General features: G+C 40.0%; 1 protein-coding gene across 3 annotated transcripts in view; it reads right to left on the bottom strand.

The window, feature by feature from the left end:
• MEI4 (meiotic double-stranded break formation protein 4) overlaps window positions 1-27,334 on the bottom strand; it is a 237,039-nt gene that overhangs the window by 181,009 nt on the left and 28,696 nt on the right. For 2 of the 3 annotated variants that reach the window (XM_034991828.1, XM_034991830.1), the window contains exon 1: window positions 19,188-20,250. In XM_034991828.1, the coding sequence (XP_034847719.1) occupies window positions 19,188-19,440 (253 nt within the window). In that variant the 5' untranslated portion in view covers window positions 19,441-20,250. Of the gene's footprint in view, window positions 1-19,187; window positions 20,251-27,334 lie in introns of those variants that run through there. The other variant, XM_034991829.1, reaches the window with a different exon arrangement.

Raw genomic sequence — 27,334 nt, 5'->3', positions numbered from 1 at the left:
TTAATCAGTGTTTCCAGGAGAGGGCTCCAGGAACTTGTATTTTTAAATAAACATCTTGGGAGTCTCAAAAGCACTACTTCGCACTACTCCCAAACTTAAACACTCAGCCTGCTTCATGGGTTTCTTGCTGGGCTACAGGTCTCCTACTTACGAGATCGTACAATGGTGGTTTTCAACCTTACCTGCACACTTAGCTGACTGGAACATTTCAAAATTCCAATGCCAGACCACACTCTATGCTAAGTACTATGCCAGAATCTCAGGGGTAGAACCCAGATATCAGTATTTTTTAAAGATCCCCAGGTGATTCTAGTATGAGAACCATGATCTTGTATTAATTTATATTTGTTCTGCTTTCTTTGGATAGCAGAGAAGTGGAGTGTGACCCATTCATGCCATTTCCATTCCCATCTTCAAATCTCCCAGAAATACCTATTTCCTCTTTATCTGTTCATGTTTTAATTCACGTTGAATCTTTCAGGATTCAGCTGGAATTCTACTCCCTTTTCAGGGTCATCTTTGCCACTTTATTTTCTATTTTGCAAAAGTAGAGCCTTACATATTCTAGCTGTCTCTTCCCACCTTATCTAAGCCAGCATCACGTCCCTGATGGACCACAGCCGTGGACTCCTACCCAGCAGTCTGCTTCTCCTCCCACTTACATTCTCCACACAGCAACCACAGCAGAAAGTTCAAAGCTCCTGCTTCATGCTCACCGAAGGATTCCCACTGTGCTTCCAGTCCTACCCCCTGGAACAAGCCCTGCCTCGTCTGTACTGCTGGCCTCTCTCTGGTCTCATCTCACTCCCTCTGCTCTGTGTCTGCTCACTGAGCATGCAAGCTAGTTCCTGCCTCCGGGGCCACTCAGATGACCCTGCTCAGACACCTCCTTCTCAGTGAGGTCTGTCTGACCACCAAGTCTGTTAGCAACCCTGCCCCATCCACAGGCATTCCAGCGCTTCAACCTGGTTTATTTTTTGCACAGCTTTTACCCCTCTCAGAATTTTTCCTGCTTACCAGTTTGCTTGTTATTATCTGTCTCCTCCATGGGAATATCGATTCGGTTTCTTGTTTTTTTTGTTTTTTTTTTTTTTGGTCACCACAACCTCCAGAAATCAGTTTTTGTTGAAGAAATGAATCAACTAATGAATGACTATGAATAAATATAACCCCAAATGAAACTATATACATCATATGTAGTGTCCTTCTATGTGTCCATCTCAGGGGTCTTGCCTCTCTAACCAAATAATAAACTCACAAGATATAGCAAGTAAACTTCTTTTCCAACCTTGGAAGTCAAGCACAGTACTGACCAAATATCATACATTTAAGTACTTACTTTTTGATTATTTGGGCTATTTTAGAAGATCCTCAATATTGTATTGAAAAAGATAAGTTGTTTTTTTAAACTGACTTTCAGCTACCTGTAATTTTCCAACCCATAAACATCCACACCTAAATTATAATGTTTACTGTATCACACCTGAACAAGCGTAACAAGAAGTCTCTCATTTTAATCACCTTCCAATTTTTTCACACTTCAATTCCATTCTCTAAATTATACCCATCTTATAAAGTACCATACAACTTGTAAACCTATTGCAGGCGTGGCCTCTATGTGGCCACTGAACTGCCTGATACAGATTCAAGCACATTTTTGTCTAATTGACATGCATTTGTTCAGATCAAGCAGAGACCTCAACGAGGTAACTGCTACAGGGATGGTCTAAGCCTCAGCTGCATCTCTGGAAATAAGACCTTCCTCTGACTAGAACATTTTTTAAAGCCTGCCTTGTATAGGCTCATGTTTATGGGTTCTGGTTTCAAGATTTTATTATTATTATTTTTTACATCTGATATATCGAAACCAGCCCATGAAATCTAGGCTTTGTTAAAAAGCTGTCACAGTGGGGCGCCTGGGTGGCTCAGTCGGTTGAGCATCTGACTCTTGGTTTTAGCTCAGGTCAAGATCCGATGGGTCTTGAGACTGAGCCCCATGTTGGGCTCCGTGCTCAGCAGGGAGTCTGCTTGAGGATTCTCTCCCTCTGCCCCTCCTCCCCCCACTCACACATGCACCGGCATGCATGCTCGTACCCTCTCAAATAAATAAATCTTTTTTTTTTATACAGCTATCAAATAGTTACTATGCACGACTAGAACCAATGTTTTACTCTAAAACCTTACTGACAACCACAGATACTAAGGAAATTGCTCCTATGAAATGGAGGAAAAGAAAACACAAAATTTAGGCAATCACAGTTATTTTGCTAGTATCATTTAAAATACTATTTTATTTATACCCATGGGGGGGGCAATACCAACTTTCAATACCCCCTTCTTATTTATTTCAGAATCATTAACAGTTCAATCTGTTCCCAGGTAAATGCTAAACATGTATCTTCAAATAACTCAGGCTTCCCCAAGTCTTAGGATACACAAAACATTTATGTAATCCCTTTTTATTTTTTATTTTAAAAGATTTTATCTATTTGAGAGAGAGAGAATGAGAGAGAGAGCATGAGAGGGGGGAGGGTCAGCGGGAGAAGCAGATACCCCGCTGAGCAGGGAGCCTGATGCGGAACTCGATCTCGGGACTCCAGGATCATGACCTGAGCCGAAGGCAGTCGCTTAACCAACTGAGCCACCAGGCACCCTATGTAATCCCTTTTTAATCTTCAGTTTTGGTGACTAAAGATAATGTTTCTCCCAAGTGCTGAATATTATAATACAAGCCATAATACACACATTCAAAGGTGTCTTTCAAAGCCTTGATGTCTATCTTCCCAGGGTGCTAGCAATCCCCATCAAGTCTGTTAACCCATGTGAGGGGACCCTGCTCCAGGACCCTCACTGACCTTGCAGGGGTCAGAAATCACCACTACTTTTCATACAGAGATGTCACTCCAAGAGGAATCTGACAATGGATCTTGCAGGTACCAAAAAGAAATTATAAAATGTTGGTTCATGAAATACATATTCCCTTTCCCTCCCAAATTGCAAAATACTTTTTGACCTCATAATCAGGCATTTCTGCTAAATGAATTTTATAAAAGCATTACAAGAAAAGCATTATGAAGGCTCAGAGGTGAAAAGATTATTTCATTGTAGAATCACATAAATGACCCTTTTCTTTAAAAACTCACAAGACCTGAAAATATTGATAATACCCTTAGACTGACAGTCCAGAATAGAGAAAGATTATAATTGGCCAATTTTCAGTCTAGGAATTAGGTGTCTTTCATTTCACCATGGAATACAACATTTGATGGATGACATGATAGTTCGTCATATGCCTTACGTATATGAACTAATTACAGGCTTGTTATGAAGACAGAGAATAATTCACATGCGACATTCTGGAGACATAAGCATTTCCACAACTAACCTCCTTCTTTTTAAGTATAGTCTATCTGCCAGTAAAGCTGCAAATGACAACTTTGTAAGAACATATGGATGTGGCCAGAAGTCGTATACTTAATTCCGTAGAGTGTGTTCTCTCGCATAAGGAGACAAAGTAAAAATATTCTTAATTCTGAAAAAGAGGCATAGCCAGAGACAGGTCAGTAATCAATTATTATACTGTCAATTACGATTAAAATATAGTCTTGTGAGTAGTAAAAAGGAGAGCTCAAAGTCAATTTTTTGCAGACACCTTATTGCTAACCAAGCAGAACTCATTTCCACTGATTTTTACTATTGTGATAATCCTGAAACTAAAGTCCATTCTCAGGGGTTTTCTCTGGTTTTCCTAACTTGTGAGGGCCTAGCTACAAAGCAGTACAGCATAGCTTTAGTATTATGGTTCATTCATCCATCACTCATTGTAAAAATCAGTGGCCTAGGAAATTAAATAAACTTGACCAAAAGAACAACATAATCTCAACATTAAAAATGAAATTAAGACATATTTTTCAGGGAGAAAATAAACCAAACTTAATATATTCTGCCTCATCAGAATAGACGATTTCACAGAACATATACTATATTCAGCACCACAATGTAAAGGCATTGAAATAAGGGCTGGGAGGACCGAAATGGTAAATAAGAACATATGGATATGGCCTAAAGTCATATACTTAGTTGGCAGACCTCCTACCGTCAAAGAACTAAGAAAAAGGCAAGCCAACAACTAATTCTACTACACGGCAAAAGGCATTAGTGTGAAGCAAAGGTACCAGGTACAAGTAATTTGGGAGAGAAACACAAAGGAGTTAGTTCAAACTGGGGAAAAGCCAGAAAGATTTCATACAGTACAAGTGTCATGGGAACACAGTGCTTTCATTAGGGAGGCCTGTCATACCAGGAACATTCATGAACAAGGGCACAGAAGCGGGGGCCTGAGGAACAGCTCGGGGAAAGTGCGCCCAGAGCAGAAAGAAAGCAGAGGCATAGGAGAGTAAGGGACAGGGCTGACAAAAGATTCTGGCTTCACCATGGGAAAGAATTTGAATGTAACCTGTACCTAGACAACAGAAAACTATCCACAGCTTATAACATGATTTATTAACTGTATCTTAAGAAAAACTGCAGAGGCAAAAAAAAAAAAAAAAAAAAACCCAAGGGTGACAGATAAACTGACCCACAGAAAACTCTTGAAACAGTCAAGGAGAGATGATGTTTTTCTCAAGAGAGAGAAATCGTAGGGTCCACTGTGGAAGAACACTGAAAATTACATGATGGAGAAATCAAAACAGGGCAGAAATCAAATCAGAACTTTTTGTAACAATACAGAGACAGAATGAAAATCAAGTTCTCTTAACATATCTCTCAAAATAATTAAACAGGACAACAGCTGAATTCCTACAAACTTTTCTAAGCAGTTTACTCCCAGAAGAAATCAGACTGCCAGGCCTGAGGATCTTCCACTTCTTTTTTTTTAAAGAATTTTTTTTTTTTTTTAAGATTTTATTTATTTATTTGACAGAGACACAGCAAGAGAGGAACACAAGCAGGGGGAGCGGGAGAGGGAGAAGCAGGCTTCCTGCCTAGCAGGGAGCCCGATGCGGGACTCGATCCCAGGACTCCGGGATCATGACCTGAGCCGAAGGCAGACACTTAACAACTGAGGCACCCAGGCGCCCCTTAAGGATCTTCCACTTCTGCTACTGGACTGGAACTGAGCACAATTTTACTACTGGGAAGAAAAAACTCACCACACCCTTAAACCTCTGTTCTTTTCTTTCCCACAGGTATAATCTGTTAAACCAGACAGATCCAGGTCTTTGCAAGACAGAATTAAACAATAAAATCCTCATGTCCAAAAAAAAATTCAGTTCTTCTGCTGCTAAGCAATCAATGGCAATTCCCATCAGACTATCAAGGCCAAGGAGGAAGGAAACTGGTATTTATTTTTTGTTCATGTGTCAGGGAGCTCAGTGCCAAGCATTCCCCATTAACCTCGATTCCTTGTCATTATCATTCTCATCATCATCTTCATTTTACATCTACCTAAAAGAACTTATCTAATGTTGGTAGAGCTGAGATTCAACCCAGATTCATCTAACTCCAATCCTCTTGCTCTTCCCAATGAGCAATCTACCTCCAGAATTTGTCTTCAGCAAGCCTTCCCATCATCAATAACACCTCCTCTCCCTTTGTTGGATCTTTCTTTCCTCATTTATGAATGGGCATTCTTAATCATTGAGCATCTCCTATATGCTTGACCTTGATGAGGATCATTCATTAGTGCATTAAATTGTTTTATATTAAACAGGGTGCTCTAGGCATTGCCCTTTCCCTATTTAAAGGTGTGTCAGAATGGATGTTACAATCGCATCATTTCTATTTACTTCCAAGATGCCTTCTGGTAAACCAGTCATTCCATGATATCCATGCCATAAAAACTGAGTGTCTGCTACTTTCCAATAAATGCAAAAAATTTTAAGTAGTTGGAGAAAAAAAGTATTTACTACAGAACTATCTATAAGATATTTTCTTAATCATTTAAATAATTTTAATAGCTGAGGAGTCTCGGTAAAGTTGTTAACAGTATTAAAATCAGAATCATAAATTATGACCATGTTGCCACAAGGTTTATAGAGTAACAACTAAGGGGTGTGTGTGTTTGTGTGTGTGTGTGTGTATAACTAAGTGCCCTATTAATTAAATACTTACTTATAAATCATGCAGTAGAAAACATCTCTGCATCAACGGACATAGGCTTTCTCAGAAATGCCTCAAAGTATTGCCAATAAGATTTCATAGCCAACTTATATGGGAAGTCACCTACTACACGTGAGTTGACAGAAGGAATAATACTTGCCCCTTTCTCTAGAGGCTTTTTGACTCATCATGGGCTGCTCAGTATTACTACTAACTCAAGGACCCTGAAGACTACAGAAATTATGGCAATCATATAAGGAGATCCATTTTAAAAGCCTGTAACTGTTCAATAAGCTACCTACTATAATAAATAATACTGAAGGAAGAGCAGAAATATAACTATCCCCTAATTTTTAAAAACATATGCCTTATGATATTGCTTTTACAGGATAAAGGGAGCTATCTACTACTATTTACCCTTATAGAAGAAAAAAGGTAGATTGGAATAAATGCCAGTTTTCATTTTATAGTTGCCCACTATCCACACAAAAGAGCTTAAGATCCCCCACCAAGGGCCCAACTCCAAACCCATCCATGCCACTAGCACATGCAAATGTGTACAAAGACAACTGAATGGCCCTTCCCTCAACTGCCCACAGACCTGCCATCCCCTCTCCCCAGTGTCCTCCATGCTCTTAAATCTCACATTAAAGGACGTTAGTCAGATGTTTCCCCCCTAAGAGCCAAAACCAATGTCTTCTACTCTTTCTAACAAAGAACTGCAGCATACTTCAGAGAAAACCCTAATAAAATAAGGGAATTAAAACTAGGTGGGATTAACAATGAAAACTGGTAATAAAGCATTTGAGTTAAAGACAGAATATAAATGTCTGCCTTAAACCAGTGGTTCTCAATCCTGGCCATACTGTAGAATAAACTAGAGACTGTCGAAGAATACTGATGCTTCAGTCCAACCCCCAGAGATTCTGATATAACTAGCCTGGGGGGCAACCCAGGCATCAGGATTTTTTTTTTTTTTTAAAGATTTTATTTATTTATTTGACACAGAGAGAGAAAGCACAAGTAGGCAGAGAGGCAGGCAGAGAGAGAGGGAGAAGCAAGTTCTCCGCTGAGCAGGGAGCCAGACGTGGGGCTCGATCCCAGGACCCAGGGATCATGACCCGAGCCGAAGGCAGCCGCTTAACCGACTGAGCCACCCAGGTGCCCCGAGGCATCAGGATTTTTAAGAGCCCCCAGGTGATTCTAATGCATGGGCAGGGCTCAGGGCCATGGCCTGGAACTCTAGCCTTATGCCTACCAACACTAAGGAGACAAAGCCTTTCAGAAAGACATTTTAAAAACAAAAATAAAATTTTAAAGTTGCAAATCTGATTAATGGTACTCTTCTATGTCACACGGACCTATAGGTACCAAAGGCCTAGATTCGTATGGCATTTGCTGTTAAAAAGGTAAGTGAGCGGCTAAGTTTGTTATCACTGTGTTAACCATCACAGACGCCTGTGCACAGACAAGGCACTTCTTTAAAGAAAAATTTCAGAGGAACTGGAAAAGTACAGCTCACTGAGACATGCAGTTCTCCGGGTCCAGCTCCTGCAGTATCGCTCGCCCCACCAGACATCAGAGAGCTGCATGCACAGCCACACAAAGCAGCCCACCAGCATGGACTTGGCCTACTTTGGACTGACTCCTGCTTGGAAATTATAGATATGATGAGATGCCTTGCGGTTCACAGGATAAAAAATAATCAGATGAGGATAAACACTTCATAAAATACACAGGTGGAAATAACTTCGGAGTCATTAAAGGCACAATTATTAGCAAAATTAGGTATTAAAATATGAGAAATACCCTCTAATTTGTATGACCTGGGTTGAAGAATAAGGTCATTTTTTTCCAAAATATTATTTTACAGAAAGAATGGACATATGACACTAAATTCCAGGGGGAAAGGAAACTGTTACTAGAGTAACAACGGGAGGGAGGAAACATGCCTAAATTCTGCATATTCTGCTTTACTGATGAATTAGAAAAACTTCAAATACAATAAAAAGTATGTAAAGGGCGCCTGGGTGGCTCAGTCATTAAGCGTCTGCCTTCGGCTCAGGTCATTATCTCAGGGTCCTGGGATCGAGTCCCGCATCGGGCTCCCTGCTCGGCGGAGAGCCTGCTTCTCCCTCTGCCTCTCTCTCTCTCTAATGAATAAATAAATAAAATCTTCAAAAAAAAAAAAGTATGTAGAAAGACCAGAAGCATTGTTCAAATTTTTATCAGTTTCTTCTTCACCACGTGGTTGTCAAACTGATATAAAATGTTGACATTTTGCATGTCTTACATTTTACATAGAAAAGCCTGCCTTAGCTCATGAAAATTATTTCTGCTACAAATATTTATAAGCCTCATCAGAAGTGATAATTCAAATATCAAACCCAGAAACATCTTTGAAAAACTACTGTGTGAAAGATCTTTCTGAATCTAGCACCAAGGGAGGGCACAAAAGCAACAGAGTCTTTGTTCTTCATGTGACTTATTAATTAAAAGAGTAATGAGGAATTTTTATAGCTAGGCTTGCGCAAGCATTAAGAACCAGCTTTCCCTGGACACAATCCTTCCCTTGCTTATTTCAAAGCATAAAACTTGGCAGACATGGCCCGAATGTATTAAAGACACATAGACAGTGTTTCTCTCTGACTCCGAGAGAAACGGGAGAGAAAGAAAACAAGAAAAATTATCCCACGCTTCCTACAGAAAAATGGATGATGTGAAACCACGGATTCACTGAAGGCTGAGAGCAGCACAAACACCCTACAGCTGAGCACTCTCCGATGCGTTTCCTCACATTCACTCTAAGACAAGCTTACGAGCAACTTCAATTTTAAAATTCACATAAATGGTGTTTCCGAAACAGGAGACTCAAGTGGAAAGACCACCATTTCCCTGCAGTATAAGCAAAGAGTAATGCTGCCCCTCCTCAGAAGCGTTATCACACGAATCACCCAAGAGCCAAGGGGGTCCCGTGTGCACGTGCACGGCACCTCCCCTACACATACTCACTCGCCAGCACTGCACTTTGCTGCTGGTTTTCCGCTGCTTTCACTGAGACATTTGCTTGTCTTCACATTCAATTTCGGAGTTCATTCAAATTCATTTTGTACTGAAGTTACAGCTAGTTCGTCCTCCGTAGGGCCCAGAATATAATGCAAGTATGTGTTCCACGAGCATGATACAAAAACTTTATTTATGAATAAATGTGTTTTTACGCCTGCAACATGCTAGCATTCATTCATAGCAATACATTTCTTTTTAGCTATGTTACGTTATGTACTTTTTAAGGATTGGCAAAATGGTATAGTTTAATCAGAATTTAAGGTTTTCTACTGATTTATAGGATACAATATCTTGCATTTCTGATCCCCAACTTTCCCCCTACAAGAAGTCTTTAAAATTACTTGAAATACATATTCAAAAGGATGCTTCCCCTGCAAAAAGGGGAGGGGCTGTCTTATGCAACCACACATCTTATATACTGGGAAATATATATTCAGACTCCTCAATGACAGAACATATCAGCACTTATTAGGAAGGGATGTGGGAAGTAAGGATGGAGGGAGGAAGAGAGGGGAAGGGTGATAAGGAAGAGAGAAGTTCTCCTAGAACAAAAATCGACAGTACACACTCCTCAGATTCCTATTATATTTATATACACACTTCGTTGAACAGTATGAAACACAGTTGTTAGGGTGATGTTAATGTTACTGTTGTTGGTTCATTTTCTCTAATTTCAACTATCTTCCTCAGCTCTGTCAGGCTCTAAATGAACACTTTCTCAATTCTTTGGTGACCAGGGTTAAATATTATCGATTGGGATTACGGTATCTTTCAGAGGCTGGCCTATAAATCCTTCTTTTTTTTTTTTAATTTTTTATTGTTATGTTAATCACCATACATTACATCATTAGTTTTTTTTTTTCCTAAAAGATTTTTATTTATTTATTTAACAGAGATAGAGAGAGAGCACAAGTAGGCAGAGCGGCAGACAGGGAGAGAGAGAAGCAGGCTCTCCGCCGAGCAGGGAGCCCGATGCGGGGCTCAATCCCAGGGCCCTGGGATCATGACCTGAGCTGAAGGCAGCCGCTTAACCGACTGAGCCACTCAGGCGCCCACGTCATTAGTTTTTGATGTAGTCTTCCATGATTCATTGTTTGTGTATAACACCCAGTGCTCCATGCAATACATGCCCTCTTTAAAACCCATCACCAGGCTAACCCATCCTCCCACCCCCCTCCCCTCTAGAACCCTCAGTTTGTTTCTCAGAGTCCATAGTCTCTCATGGTTTGTCTCCCCCTCTGATTTCCCCCCCTTCATTCTTCCCCTCCTGCAAATCCCTCTTGATTTGTCACTCAGATGGTTTGGACAAGGGATGAATAGGTCTCTACCGACCCATTTTTCTGGAGAAGTCTTACTATGTTCCCTGAATATATATTTCACTTTTATTTGTTTAAACCAGTGGTTCTCAAACTTCAGTTTTCATCAGAATCACCTGGAGGGTTTGTTAAACCACAGGCTGCTGAGCTCTACCCCCAGAGTTTCTGATTATGTAAGTAACAGGTGGGCTCTGAGAATCTGCATTTTTAACAAGGTCTTACCTGATGCTGATGCAACTGGTCTGGGGACCACACTTTGAGAACCACTGGTTTAAAAAAGCTCCCTAAAGTACTGGAAAGGCACTGTTCTAGGATTTTACAAGAACTCCACTCCATTTACTACCCATTTAACCTTTGGCACGTTACTTAACTCTGCTTTCCTCATTTCTTTTTCTACAACCAAGGCAGGAGGTGGGGATGACTCAGACAAGAGTTGCAGCAGCAGGCAAAGAAATGCAATAATGAAAGTCCAAAAGCAGGTTGAAACAACAACAAAACAACAGGACAGATTTAAGAAGGGGCACTGGAGGAGGAGAAAGGAACAAAAATGAACTTCAAAGGACAGCTGCCAGGAATGAACTCAGCAAAAAAACGAATAAAGGGGCACCTACTCCTACCTTCAAGAGCCTCAGAAGAAGAAATGTGGGCCCCTGCTTGAGGTCCAGGGCCAGGCCCACCACTCATGCTCTGTATTTCTTCTGGGTTTCAGGCCCCAAGCCCCTGTGATTTCTTTATTATCCTCTTCTGTTCAAATCTTTCACTTTCCTCTCTCTGCTAATTCCTTCCTACCCAAGTACCAGTGTGCTGCCATCTTTTCTATCTTCACAACAACAAAAACCAACTTTCTCTCCACCTTGCCCCCTCTCCAACTACCAACCTATCTCTTCTCCTTCCCTTCACAAACTCCACCCCCAAAATAGCCCACAGTCCTTTGCTACTCAAACTATGCTCCTCAGACCAGCACTATCAACATCACCTGGGAGCTTGCCAGCACTGCAGGATCTCAAACCTATTCCCATTTACCCTATTTACCTGTTTTCCTTCTTGCTTTCATAATGGAATTGATATTACTCCATTAATTTTCCCTGTCTAAACTACAGTCTACAGCTATCTAACTGGATTTTACTCACTCCACATTGAATTTATTCTAAAAAAAATTTCAAGATGTCTAGGACCCAAATATTAATTCAGACTCCTCAATGGTACCTTTAGATTTCTAAAAGAATCTAAAAAATCAAATACAGACACACAGCAGGGCATTTAAAAATGCAGATAAAACCTGCAAAAATATAAATATAATCCTAAGTATAAGGACCAGATTGAAGTTTACTACAGGTTAAACTATTCAAAAAAAAATTACACTGAGAAAAGATCCTGGAATTCAAAGAAAGATACTTTGAATAGTTTTAGCTTTTGTTCCACAGGTGAGAATCCAAAAATTGTCACTCTTCATTTCTTCATTTATTCTATTCTGATCAAATTACTGTATGAATAGATGGCTCCCTTAAAGGTAGGAGCTCTGATACTCATCCTACCTTAGTGAGTGTCTCCTTCCCTAGGATGCTTTGGTCTTGCCCTCCTGATCCTCCTCCCGGCACTGTAGAAGTTTGGTAGATTCCCAGAAATGACAGATCAGCCTGGGCACCTTGTTCCAGGTATTAACATTCACATAAAACATGTCGAAACTTATTCATTCAACAAATATCCCCAAGCACCCCACCACCCCATGCCAGGCACTGTGCTAACCCCAGAAATAGAGCAGTGATGAGAAAAAGTACACTCCTTCAAGCATGGAGTTTAGGTCCTACAGGGAAGACAGGCTGATTAAACAATTATAACTTGGCTCACAAATGCTGTGAAAAGTACAGAATAGTATGCTTCCCCCAGCAGGAGAATCTAATCTAGTCTAAGGAGGCAGTCAGCAAAGGCAGAAAGGGTATTAAAACTGTATCAGAAAAAAAAAAAAAAAGAATAGTGCCCAACCAGACAAAAAGGATTGAGAGAATATATCCTGCAGAGAGAAACAACAGCTGTAAAAAGCCTTAAGCTGAAAGAGAACAAGGTGGATTCGAGTAAGTGAAAGACATTTCATGTGTTGCAGTGCAGAATGTGGAGGACATAGTGAGGACAGGACAGGCTAGAGAAGGAGGCAAGCGCCAAACTGTGGAGAAGCCTATAGCTTATTTTAAGGGCTGTGGATTTATCCTACAGTCAATGAGAGGACTTGAGTCTGGGCTGCAGCCTAGATTTGAAAGTGGCAAGGCTGCAACCGTAAACATAGAGTCTAACTGAGATAAATCAAGCAGGGCCAAGGAAGTGGCGCTGCAAGGGAGAGAAATGGGAAGAATCCAGGGATACACAGAAAGTAGAGGCACCCTAATTAGGGGATTACCTGGACATTCACGATACTTTCCAGGAACCCAGCTCAGGCGAAAAAGACGGTTGCATCACACAGCAGGACGCAGAGCCCCGCACCAGGAGGAGGTGTGGCAGGGCTGACGACGTCCATCTGGAACACGGAACATGGCACACCGCGGGACACCCGGCTGCCCTCACCTGAGCCCAGCCTCTCGCGTCTTCGAGGCCCAGGACCGAGCTGGTGCGTGTTCGGCCCTTCCCACCATTCCTACCAGAGCCAGCTCTTCTTAGAACTGACATGTTTGCATTTCTAAACAGTTGCCTTGTCACTAGCAAAGCCATTTAAGATTCGGAGCTTTTTTTTAACCTTAACTTTAATTTCTTTGTATGTTGATGGTCTCTAACATCAAAATATTCAGTTTTTACATAATGCGTAAAGCATGTCTAATGTGTAATTATCAACGTGCTTTAAATTATTTTGGAGCCTTTCATTAGATTCCATATTAAATTAGCGGCACATTTCCTGATGTTTACATACACTATGCATGTATGTTTTAAATCAACTGCAATTTTAAGGAAATTTGTATTATAAAAGCTTATATCAAAACTAAAAAGGGAAATGCTTATGCATTCATTTTCCATGCTCTTTCAGCCCCTGTGCAACAGTGAAGCCCCCCCCCCGCCCCCCAACCTATAAATGCTGAGCTTCAAAGCTGTGACTGTAAGTCAGTTATTTGTGATGTGTCCTCCGTATGTGGTTTGGGACAGGCTGGGACAGAGGCTGAGTGGGCCTGGGCTGGAAAAGTAGCAGTCGGGAGACAAAGACAGGCTCCGTGCTGGGTCTGGCGAGGTGCACACGGGCAACCAGGCTAGCCGGACCCTTTCTGACCCCCCGTCAACACTGATCTAGCTAAAAGCCTTTTCCTGAATCCAAGCTCACACAACAGGAGAAGAAGGGTCTGGGGCAGGCACAGGAGCGCTGAGGATTTGATCCTCAGAGTATAAAACGGCAAAGGAGACAACAGGCAAGGAGGTGGGTAAACTGAAACACTGTCAGCTAGAGGCGAGGGAAGCTCCTAAAGCCATCTGGTCGGTCAGCAGTGTCCAGGACCTAAACCACAGAAGGGCTGAGTCCAGCTCCGAAAGTCACTGTGCTCCTGCTGTGCACGGCGCCACCACCCAGCCCCAGCACTCGGCACAGTCGCTCTGCATTCAGCGAACATTTACTAAGCAAGCATGGAAATTGGTGAACTGTTCTGGTTTACTTTTCTCTTTCTTTTCCCTCTAGCCAGTTGCTCATCCAGTAGCCTAGCTATCATTCACGAAGACACCAAATGCATAAACTGTAGGGGGAAAAGCATACACCTGACACTTCATCTATCTACTTCCCTCCTGGGAATGCCAAATTACTGTATAATTATACCTGTCCAGATTCCCCTTGCCTGCCCCACTTTCTCACACACACATACTCAAATTTTAATCCGGAGTCTGCTCACTGAAGTTCTGTGCCATTATTCCCACTAACAAAGCCCTATTCCTGTCACCGTGTCCCCTTCAACCCCTAGTCAACATTTAAGAACAGCCACTGACACCTTCCTGGCCAGTCTCTAGGCTCTGGGTCTTCCTCACCTACCTACTCAGACACAGATGAAATTCTTGCCAACATTATGAGGCCATCCTTAACGGGAAGCTGTTCTAGATTAAAGAACATAGTTTTTCTCACTCATTTTCTCCCATATAGATCAAGAAGACTCTTGGCAGAAGAAAAAGTAGGGCCGTTCTAAATTATTCATGACCCCCGCCCCTTCCCCACTCTATAAATTAGGATGTGCTCAGATACATGGAAGAGAACACATGGACAACAATGGCTTAAACCCTTGCTTATCTTTTTAAACATTCCTAAGAAAGTCATCCTAGCGTTGCTTTGACTGCTCAGCAATGTAGAGAAGGACCCAGGTCCTTTTCCTCCAACTATTTCACTATCCTTAGCATGCTGGCCATTAATTTTTCAATATTGCCTCACAGTTGCAAATTGGCTACCACAGATCCAGGCATCATCGTATCTTCAACTGGCAGTGCTGCATGCAGGAAACAAGTGGTTGACATAAAAAAAAAAAAAAAGGAAAGAAAGAAAGAAAAATTTAAGTGCTCTCTTTCATGAGCCTCAATCTCTTTATACAGAGAGGCAAATCTTTATCAAAGGCTCAGAAGATTGCTTTTTACCTTTCACTGGCCCCTGCCCAACCTTAGAACAATATTGGCAAAACAAATCTAAGCCTTTCATGGATTAACCCACTGGGAATAAGCACATCTCTGCCAAAACAAAATTAGAGTGCCTTAGAAAGGAAGTAGGAAGCTACATACTGAGTAGACAACTAACCATGCCTACCAGCCATCACCCAAACTGACTTTGAGAAATGTGTCACTGGATTATCTGGGTTTCTTTGATCCTTCCTCCCTTCCTTCCTCCCACTACTAAGGAGCATTTAAGTAAAATTACAATGTGGCATAATTCTAAGAGCGAGTTCTATTTATCCCTTCTGTGTACAGTCTAGTCCTTTAATAAATGTAATAAAGAAGTAGTTCTGTCTCTCTAAGAAGCTGTAGAAAAATAAATCAGAATAAAACAACAGCTGAGTTACTGAAATGCTGTATAAACTACATCATGCTTTTTTATTTGTTTACTTTGCCATTTCAGCTCTGCTTTATTGAATTCTGGGTTGCTCAGTTGCTTCAATGGATAGTTGATGCTGTAAATTAAGTTACCCAGCCTCTCAATCTGTCAAGAAGCAGTCCATTCAACATTTATTGAGGGCCAGTTGTCTCTAGCCACTTGAGAAGAGTTGCATATGTAAAGCAACCCTGAAAATTCCAGAAGAAAATATTTAATCATATAAACATATCTATAATATAGTTTTGATTCTCAGGTATGGAGTTTTCTTAGAGTAAGTCAGTCTTTCAAATTATACATATTTAAATAATGCTGTGTTCCTTCTTTATTTCCCTATCAATCTAATATCTCCCCTTTGTTAGGTTTTGTTCCTTCCCCTTTAATAGTGGCTCTATTTATCGGAATCTGTTTGTTCCTCATTTTTCAAGTTTAAGCTAACAGATGGAGAGTCAAGTTTCTTATAAACATCTGTGCAGAAACGCTTTACCTATAGCTCCTCCTGTGCAGAAATGCTTTACCTATAGCTCCTGCTGCAAGTAAAACTGATTTTAATTGTAGGGTATTTGAAAATTTCTCTCACAGGTGCTGCAAGTGCAAGTTTTCAGTGTGAGAACAAGTTCTCACCTAGGCTCTCACTGTCAGGCACATTCGTGTTCCAAACAAATCATCCACACTACTAGAGCAGTGGTATAAACAGACCCTTGACAGTAAACAACAGTTTTGATATCACAGATGTTTATAAGAGTCTGCTCTTTCCAGCCTGCTCATCCTCTTTGACTTTAAGGACCATCCTTCCACCTTCCTTCTACGTAATCCCTGTTTTTCAGGGATGAGGGATTAGCCTACACTCAGACAAACCTGGACTCAATTTTTTATCATATAAATTTATTTCAGTGTTCACTATCCATATGCAAAGCATTGCAATAAATTCAATAAACTGGGATTGGAAACCTTATTATTCCAAATGCCTCTATGTCCCTTAATCACACTCTGAAATCATTCACAAATATCTGAAGTGTCTACTCTAAAATCATGTATATATGTCTGACCTCCTTTTAGTTCTCACTATCATAGATTGATTTCAATTCATCATTCTTCATATGGGTTTTGGTAAATATGTTTAAAACCGGTCTCCTTGCTTCCAATCACTGCTATGGCCAGAAACATCCTCTCTGCCCCACTTCCATGTGACAAATATTTATTGAGCACCTGCTGCATGTCAGAGTTTGGGGTGGACATTGAGTAGAGAGTGCTGAGCAAATCAAAACCCACTACTCAGTGAACTTAAACTCTAGCTCAAGAGATAAGGTAGCAATTACATAAACAAACAATCCACATGTTTGTTTAGGATGTTTAGGTAAAGAAAAACTAGTGGGGAGTGCTATGTATATAGAGCAGTCAGTGAGGAGGTATCATTTAAAATAAGACCTCTTAGAAAGGGAAGAAACCAGTCACAAAGAGATTCAAAGAGAAGAACATAACAAAGGTCCCAGGCTGGAAGGAAGCCCATAGTGGCTGGGGCCCTGTATACAATGGGGAGGTTGTATGAGACAAGGTGGGAGAGGTAAACAGAGGTGAAATCACTCACAGCATCACAGGCCCTGATCACAAGACTGAATCAAATGTGAAGCAAAATTGGGAGCTGGGGAAGGGTTTTAGGCAAAGGATTTTACATTCTTTAAAAATCACCAGAATTGTTTCCCAGTCCCAATATGTGGGTCAATCCTCTGCATCAAAAAAATTATACGGCTCCTGATGAATGGAGTGACCACATTTCCAGCATGCTCAGGAGTTGGTTTCCACCTGTTGTCCTAGTATAATCATTAACAGTTCCCTACTTTCACTCTCACAAGGGCCCTAGGGAGACAAAAAATTGTATGGTCAACTTAGTGATAGGAAATAAACTAAAACAGTCCTTAGGTTGTCATTCAAGGCCCTTCTGAACCTGGTCCCAATTCACTTCTCTTCCTTTCTCCCTCATGGTGTTCTGGTCACTTCTGAAATGTAATGCTGACAGTATCCTAAATGGCACATGTGTTCTTTACTGCTCTGCCTTTGGTCATGTTCCTGCCTCTTGCTGCACGCTCCGTGACCATGCCTAGTAGACAGAACCTTGAGGGCCAGACCTGAGAAGTCTTCAAAACCAGGCAGAATGAATGGCTTCTTCCTCTGTGCTCTGTCAGTATCTTTATTAAAGCATTTATCACACTGGGTTAACTATTTATAGGTCTATCTTCCCTGCTAGAATGGTAGGTACTTAATGGCAAGGACAGCACCTCTTACGTGTTTTTTGGGTCCCCACCACCCACTGCATACCTGGTACATAGCTGGTACATGATATATGACTGCTAGATGAATTATTTAATATAAATGCAACATAACATACATAGTAAAATAATAAGGTTAAGTAATGAGATTTTAAATTTTATCCAGTAAGTTAAAACATTATTGCCTTCAAATCTAGATATTTTCATTCTCCAACTTTATCCCAATATCTACTGTAGCCTCATTCATCAGGAAGTAACAATAAATGTTTAATGAATGACTACAAGTAAAAAAAAAAATCTTTATAGGGCAAGAAGTCTAGTTTTAGGAAACTAAACAATTTCTAAATAATTGTGAAGATGAAATAAACCAGAATTAGTATAACCACTGTGGAAAATGGTATGGAGGTTCCTCAAAAAATTAAAAATAGAAATATCATATGATTTAATAATTCCACTATTGTATATTTACCCAGAGAAAACTAAAACCCTATCAAGAAAAGAGATATGCACCCCTATGTTATTGCAGCATTATTTACAATAGTCAAGACATGGAAGCAACCTAAGTGTCCATCAATAGACAAATGGATAAGGAAAATGTTATACATACATGTAGATACACATACACGAACACACACACACACATACACAAAATGGAATATTACACAGCCAAAAGAAAGGATGAGATCGCATCATTTGAGGCAACATGGAAGGACCTAGACAGTATTATACTAAATGAAATAAGTCAGACTGAGAAAAATAAATACCATATGATTCCACTCATAAACAGAATCTAAAAAAAAAAAGAATAAACAAACAAAAAGCAGAATCAGACCCATAAATACAGACAACAAACTGATGGTTGCCAGAGGGGAGGGAGCTGGGAGACTGGGCAAAATGGGTGAGGGAGAGGAGGAGATAACAGCCCTCCAGTGATGGAACGAGTAAGTCCTGGGAATAAAAGGCACAGCATAAGGAATAAAGTCAATGATACTGTAATAGCGATGTAACAGGAGAGATGATAGCCACACTTTTGGTGAATATGGCATAATGTAGAGAGTTGTCAAATCACTAAACTTTATACCTGAAAATAATGTAACATTGTGTGTCAGCTATACTCAGTTTTTCTAAAAAATTAAATTAAATTAGAAGTAAACAATAAAGGGGCACCTGGGTGATTCAGTCACTTGGGCAACCGATTCTTAGTTTCAGCTCAGCCCATGATCCCAGGGTCATGAAATCGAGCCATTGGGCTCAGCACTCTGCACTGAGTCTGCTTGAGATTCTCTCCCTCTCCCTCTGCTCCTCCCCTCTCCACTTGCTCGTTCTCTCTCTCTAAAATGGATAAATAAGTCTTTTTTTAAAAAAAGTAAATAATAAAGACCCAGAATGACATTTTCATACACTCACCACTCTTAAACACTCCCGCATGCATCCTGCTCAGAAGAAGTTTGTGGCGTAATTGCAGAACTTCAGCTTCCAAGGCTTGGACTTTTGATCTCCATGTTGACTCCTGCTCAGACACCACCTTCGCAAGGTGCTCTGTGTATTCTCTGCTGCTTGTGTCTGCTGGTGTTGAGCGGATAATTGCCAAGGCCAGAGCCAGCTTTGATGTTCTCAAATACCATATTTGATCATCCATCCTGGCTTTTGTCCCTATCATTTAGTAAGAAAAAAAATTGCAGAAATTTCTTTTAACTTTTGTAGTGCATTTCATGTGCTCAAAATTGATTTTGCAGAGTAATGGCAATTAATAAGTTTGTTAAAGAACTTGACACCAAGTAACAGAAAAAAATTTTTCAGGAACTGAAGAGAGTATGAAAAATACGCAAAAGAAAAATGCATACACATGCATATTAAGTGTATTAAGATTCAAAACAGTAGGTTCAGACAAGTTGACAAATTCCTGGGGTGGAAAAAACACACATTAATTCATTTAGTGTTTTCTAACCAGAGGCACACATCAGAGTCTCTAAGGGAGCTTTAAATATACATACATATACATATATCTAGAGGTCCCATCTCCCCAAAATTCAGATCCAGCAAATCTGGGAAGGGCACTGAGGCTTTTACATTTTGAAAGGAGTTAACTCTGTAATCAGAACCACTAGATTAAATCATTTAAATGTAAACCCTTCTACTCCAACCCATTCTGCTAAGTCTTACAGTCCCTGCTTCCCAGTCCTGCATTACTATTCCTGCCTTTAACCATGCCCCTTCAATCTATACTAAGAACAATCCTTAAAATATTTGCATCATTTAAGTTGTGGCCGTGCTCTGATTCTGCACCTCCAAAGATTTCCGATTGCCACTTCCAAACCAGCACTGTATCGCAGTCTGACTCTAGGAATTTATTTGTGAGGACATGACAGACCATTGCATTCACTGGATGAATACGATGACCCTTACTGAAGTATAAACACCCAGTGGGCCTCCACAAGGGGGAGCTTTGCACATAAAATGTGCTACATAAAGATTCGTAATGATTAGTACAATGGTCCAGAGAATTTAGGACCTTTGGTTGCCACATCTATAACAAATTCAAATTCTTTACTCCACATTTCAAATTTTATTTTTTCAATTTCTCAAGCCTATCCTTCCACTGTGGTTAAATCATACTCATACAAACAGATGCACTCAGCCTAAGCTCATTTCCATTCACATCGCTGCTCCTGAATTTTCCCCAGTTGTGACATCCTGACTCTCATAGCTGCCAAAGCCCTGGTGGTGCATCCTTCAAAGAACAGTTCATATACCACCATATGCAATCTTTTCAGATTTATTACCACCTATAAACTGTTTACCTATCCGATATTCTATAGTTTAGCACTGAAAATACACAAGCTAAGAGGAAGCGTAATATTGCTTTATTATAATCAGAGATCAACACAAAAATGTATGTACGATATGTTCATAACAGAATAATTTATAATTGAAAACTAGGACCAACAACCAAATAGTTAAGTAAATAATGATATGACCATTCAAATGAATATCATCTATTAAAATAGGGGTTTTCAGAGATATTTTTTATGACCATGAGAAAGTACTAATGACATGCTGAGTGGAAACACAGTGAGGACATAAAATTATATGTATAGTAGGAGCCCAATTATATAAAAAATGGGAAATGCAAAAAATGTAAATAGGATTTATCTCTACTATATAATTATCGGTGATTTTTATTTTCTTACAGATACTTCTCTAAATTTTCCTAATCTTTGGCAATGAACATATATCAAATTATAATTAGAAAAAAATTATGAAGAATAGATTTCCAAAAGCAAAGTATAGCTGCCATATTTTTAGCCTTTCGCAGCTGTATAATATACCCAGGACTAGATGTTGCTATTAAGATAGACAAACTAATTAGAATTATAGCTGCACTTATTTTAGCCTTCACAACAACCATGTCACTTGGCTGTTCATCCCTCATCTGCTGTGTCAGCGATGGGGACCAGACTCCCTGCTTCCCAGTGCTTCGGGAGAGCTCCTGTGTAGAGAGAGCACACAGCATGGATGACCTTCCTAAAGAAGTAAGCCTACCATCAGATATAACAGTACTGACTGAAGATAACAATAATAACAATAATGAAAATAATAACCTATTTAAAGTGTTTTGGCTGGAACATGAGCTGACATTCAATTATGAATGGTGGCAACCTAGGCTAAAAACTAAAAAGAAAAAAAACCTCTTTATTAGTACAAGAGAATAAAATTCTCTGGATAACAGAAACACAGAAATCTCCCTGTCTTCTTGCAAAGATAATTAATTGATTTAAGTGAGCTGATTAATTAAATGTTCTGATTTTTAGTCATCATATGTGATTTGCTAATAGTCTTAAAATCACGCTGAATGTCAGTCAACAAAAAAAGAACAAATTATAAAGTCCTTCTGGATTATAACTATCCCAGGGTCACTCGTCTGAACACTAATTAGAATTGTACCACAAGTGAACAGAAGTGATTGCTAATAGATATGTTGGTACAGCCTTCTACCATATAAATTACTCTCAAAACACACACAGAACTACAACCTACAACCACACAGAAGCAGGCATTTTAAACCCCTTCCTCATATTTTAGAGTGTGTGTGTTTATAAACATGTGCCATTTTTATCTAAGGATAACATTCTTATCCTCAAAGTACCATTTGCAAGGTAAAGATAATTCTATTTCCCCTGAAATTTCGTGGAAAAAAATATGAGCTTCCTAAACTTATTCTCTACTTAAATGAGGAAAGACTGGTAGTAACTTTCAGAAAGCCTTTTTAAAATTCAATTTATGTTCAAATAATTATTGTAAATAATTAAAATGAACATTAAATGTTCCCCAAGAAGGTATTTAGTGTCTTTGAATTCTTAACAGCAGAAAACACAAAATCTTAGCAGTCTTATACAGCATTAGCCCAAATGAGCTTTCTTTTTCTTTACATTTGAGAACAGACCTTACCGTAGCAAAGTCCCCACAGGGCTACCGAGAAATCTAGTCACATTCCTTATGACCCTTCATAAGGGTCTGGATTCTCCTTCAAGCAGTGCATGCAGAAATGGCTACTCTGCAAAGAGTATTTCGGCAATTTTTATCTGCCCTATTTCTCCTACCCTCGTTTTCACCTACTGAACTTTAATTTGTATCAACTAATCAATTCTCTAAACTGTCAAAACTGTTTTGAATTATAATCCTGAATTCTAAATTCTGTTCATCTCCAAGATCACTGATGAAAATTCCACGAACTAAAGAGCCCCAGATCGTTCCTATATAAGAAGTGAAAGTTTAAATTAGGTAGCCATTCAGGAGGATATTTCCCTAATGTGTACCAAACACCAAAATACTTATCCCCCTTTGGACCAGCAATACAAGTTCTAAGACCTTAAAAACATGACCAGAGCTACATACAAAGCCTTATGCCCACAAATGATCTTATAGGATTATTTATAATTACTAAAACAAAACAAAACCTGTCACAGCTTGAATATCTAACAGATGCATTCAATTGTGACATAATACACAATTGAATTGAAAATGTTTTTAAAATATTTAAAACTATGGGAGAGTATTTCCCACATGATGTTAACTGCAGGGTAAACATAAAACAGTAAATTCAGTAAAACTGCAAAATGGAGGGGGGGAGATCCATAGACAGAGACTGATATATTGATAGATTTCGAGATAGAAGGGGGGAGGAAAGAGGAAAAGAAAAGAAAGAGGGAAGGGAGCCCGATGTGGGACTCGATCCCGGGACTCCAGGATCATGACCTGAGCCGAAGGCAGTCGCCCAACCAACTGAGCCACCCAGGCGCCCACAACAGAAAAATTCTTAATACTATTCCTACAAAAATACTCTCTATTCTTTATTTTTCAAATTACAAATCATAGGGAAAATAAAGATGAGTTTTGAATGAAGCCTCAAGTCTACACCCATCATGTCATGGTTGTGATGAGAAGCTCTAGCCTGTAGCACTCACCTCCTCAATTCTAAGAGATCTTCAACTGTAAAACACACCATCAGTTCAACTACAGCTTGGGAGAAGAGGAGAGGTAAGAATGAAATAATAGCACATTCAACATACTCAGAACTTTGAAACTGTCAGACTGCCTGCAGAAATGAGGAAACACAGTCAATGGAATGAGAATTCTGCCCCCTAAATTCTCTGTCTCCATCCTTGATCAGCTTTCCCCAAATTCCACTAAGCTGTGGACTTCAGGCCTTTTTGTGTCCACATATAGATACATGCTCCTTCATTCAGATGAATTTGGTGTTCCTTCCACTAATCCAAAGGACACAGTGGATTTTGGAGGTAGGGCAGAAAAACTTTAAAAACTTTCCAATATGAGGGCGCCTGGGTGGCTCAGTCGGTTAAGTGTCTGCCTTCGGCTCAGGTCGAGTTTTGGGATCAAGCCCTGCATCGGGCTCCCTGCTCAGTGGGGAGTCTGCTTCTCCCTCTGCCCCTCACCCCACTCATGCGCTCTCTCTTTCTCTCTCTCTCTCTCATGTTCTCTAATAAATAAAATCTTTAAAAAAATTATTAAAAAAAAATTTCCAATATGAGCAACCAGGGAGCTACTACTCACTGTATTCCCAATGCCATCAACATGGATTGGCAACTAAATATTTGAATGAGTGCATGAGTGAATGAATGAATGAATATATCAATATAGGTCAAAGCAATAACAGAAGGCTGCTTGGCCAGCTCTTAACCCCGGTGCTCATCAGTAAGTCTTTGTCAATTACATATCAGGGAGCATGGCACTAGAGGGAGAATGGATTAGGAGGGGAATTTAATTAGTTGACCTGAAGGTCACATCGGTCTCTCTTGACTCTGTGACGCATCCTTTCTTGACTACTTCCAGTTCTAAACTTATGCCTTTCTACAGTATACTCATAAACTTTCACCAAAATAATTCTTGACTAAAGAAAATACAAGAAAGATAAAATCTAGTTCATACACAGGTTTATAGGAGAGGGTAAGCTATAAGGGAAAAAGCCAGATTTTATCTCATGTGAACCCTACAATAAATATTTGTCTTGCCCGTAAAGCAAGAAACTGAAGAACATTCCCTAAATCACTGAGATGAATATGATAGGACAAAGTGAGTACAGGAGGGAAGTCCCTATGTACTACAAGACTTTTTGGAGAATTAGTTTCAGTGAAGTTTGGACAAGGTCTGACATCTGATTTTTGGATTAGGTCCAGCTGAAAGATTCTCTAATTATTGTTACAGTTTCAGCACACACTACTGTGAAGTGCTCAGCAGATTACCATCATGTGAAATTTTACATAAAAGAATCCGTAGTTACTCAAGATTTCAAATCTTTCTACTTAATTATTAAGGGGGCCTTTAAAAGCCTTCCCAGCAAAGAGAATCTGTTCATGACAAGAGGCTAGTAAAGATAAAAGGATGCTTGCATTTTTTTCTTTTCATTTTCATCAAAACAGGCCAACTATCTATCATTTTCCTCATGTTGAAAAAGTTAATCATAGGTTTTAACTGTCTACAGAGTCTCTTAACAACTGTTTTCTTTTTATGCAAATCCCCACCCTCCCTTTTGACTCCTCAATGCTTCTTTTTTGTCACAGGGAAGGCTTTCCCTGGATTCTGGCAAGGAATGCTGCAGAATTTCATGTGGGAAAAATGCATCACATTTTATTTTTTTTTAAAGATTTTATTTATTTGACCGAGAGAGACACAGCAAGAGAGGGAACACAAGCAGAGGGAGTGGGAGAGGGAGAAGCAGGCTTCCCGTGGAGCAGGGAGCCCAATGCGGGGCTCGATCCCAGGACCCTGGGACCATGACCTGAGCCGAAGGCAGACGCTTAACAACTGAGCTACCCAGGCGCCCCTGCATCACATTTTATAAGTCAGCAAAAAGTACACGGATTCAGAAATGCAAGTCATGTACATACAGCACAATCCTCAACCATCTTCCTCCACTGCGTAAATCCCTAGAAGGGAAAAGAACCTGATACCTCCTATTACACACATTTAAAAATATAATTCAGAAGAATTATAGGTGTTCTCCTAGTTACACTGGTATTTCACACACTGATACGGACATAATCCTTAACACAAAAACAAACATATTGTCACAGGGTATATGAAGAAGTCTGATGATCTACAGAACTCAAATCCATAAACTCCACACATTTGGAATTTTTATGAGGCTACATTCTGGAAATGAAAAAAGTTATGTGTCATAAAATGAGGAAGACTATAGGATGAAACCAGAAGCCAAAGAAACAACCAGAAGAGGCCACTGTGAGAGGTTTGGCCAGTCGCGGGGAGAGGAGCAGCAGGTTTCTGCAAGGAGCATCGCAGACTAAGGAGGGGAGGTGGCAAGGCAGAGTCCCCTGGAAAACGTAAAAGGCCCTATCCAAAGAAGTCCCATTTTGTAAATGACACATTAGGAAATAAGATTGGCTTTCTGGCTACTGTCACATAAGACCTTCTTATACTTCCCTTCTGTGTGCACTTAAGATTTATCAACTCAAGAAAGAAGGAGCAGCCCCACAAAACATTTTCTTTAAGGCTGAAAAGGTGCCCTAATTCTCATCTATCTCCCTCATTTAAATCTCACCAAGGGGACCACTGCGAATTTCAGAGAGCAACTGACGATGCTTCATGTCTTCTCAAAGGGCTTCATTTATAAAGAAGTCTAATATATTTTTTATATTCACTTAGATGTACATTTAACAAAATAGAATTCTACTTTTTACTAACCTAAAATAGCCTATTAAAAGAGAGGGACTGCTTCACACGTACTGAGCACTTTGATTCTCAACATCTTCCAGCACATGATGTCCTCTGAATTTTTGACCCTTTAAACTCAGCCCCTCGAACCCTCTTACACTGTTGGTGGGAATGCAAGCTGGTGCAGCCACTCTGGAAAACAGTATGGAGGTTCCTCAAAAAGTTGAAAATAGAGCTACCCTATGACCCAGCAATTACACTACTGGGTATTTACCCCAAAGATACAAATGTAGGGATCCGAAGGAGTACGTGCACCCCGATGTTTATAGCAGCAATGTCCACAATAGCCAAACTGTGGAAAGAGCCAAGATGTCCATCGACAGATGAATGGATAAAGAAGATGTGGTATATATATACAATGGAATATTATGCAACCAGCAAAAGGAATGAAATCTTGCCATTTGAAATGACATGGATGGAACTGGAGGGTATTATGCTGAGTGAAATAAGTCAATCAGAGAAAGACATGTATCATATGACTTCACTGATATGAGGAATTCTTTTTTTTTTTTTAATTTTTTTATTCTTATGTTAATCCCCTTACATTACAACATTAGTTTTAGATGAAGTGTTCCATGATTCATTGTTTGTGCACAACACCCAGTGCTCCATGCAGAATGTGCCCTCCTAAATACCCACCACCAGGCTAACCCATCCTCCCACCCCCCTCCCCTCTAGAACCCTGTTTGTTTTTCAGAGTCCATCGTCTCTCATGGTTCGTCTGCCCCTCCGATTTCCCCCGCTTCATTCTTCCCCTCCCGCTACCTTCTTCTTCTTCTTCTTCTTTTTTTTTTTTTCTTAACATATATTGCATTATTTAAACAAACTGAGTGTTGTTGGAGTGGGGGGTGGGGTGGGAGGGATGGGGGGACTGGGTGATGGACACTGGGGAGGGTATGTGCTATGGTGAGCGCTGTGAATTGTGCAAGACTGTTGAATCGCAGATCTGTACCTCTGAAACAAATAATGCAATATGTGTTAAGAAAAAAAAAAAGAAGATAGCAGGAGGGGAAGGATAAAGGGGGGGAAATCAGAGGGAGAGACAAAGCATGACAGACAATGGACTCTGAAAAACAAACTGAGGGTTCTAGAGGGGAGGGGGGTAGGAGGATGGGTTAGCCTGGTGATGGCTATTAAAGAGGGCATGTTCTGCATGGAGCACTGGGTGTTATGCACAAACAATGAATCATGGAACACTACATCAAAAACTAATGATGTAATGTATGGTGATTAACATAACAATAAAAAAATTTAAAAAATTAAAAGATCAAAAAAATCTATTTCTGGCTCATTAATAAAAAATA

The sequence above is a fragment of the Mirounga leonina genome, unplaced genomic scaffold (genome assembly GCF_011800145.1).
Source record: "Mirounga leonina isolate KUSES-001 unplaced genomic scaffold, KU_Mleo_1.0 Mir_53, whole genome shotgun sequence".
In the NCBI taxonomy this organism is placed as follows: Eukaryota; Metazoa; Chordata; class Mammalia; order Carnivora; family Phocidae; genus Mirounga; species Mirounga leonina.
The sequence above is the reverse complement of the archived record's forward strand: the minus strand, read 5'-3'. Positions and strand labels throughout refer to the sequence as shown.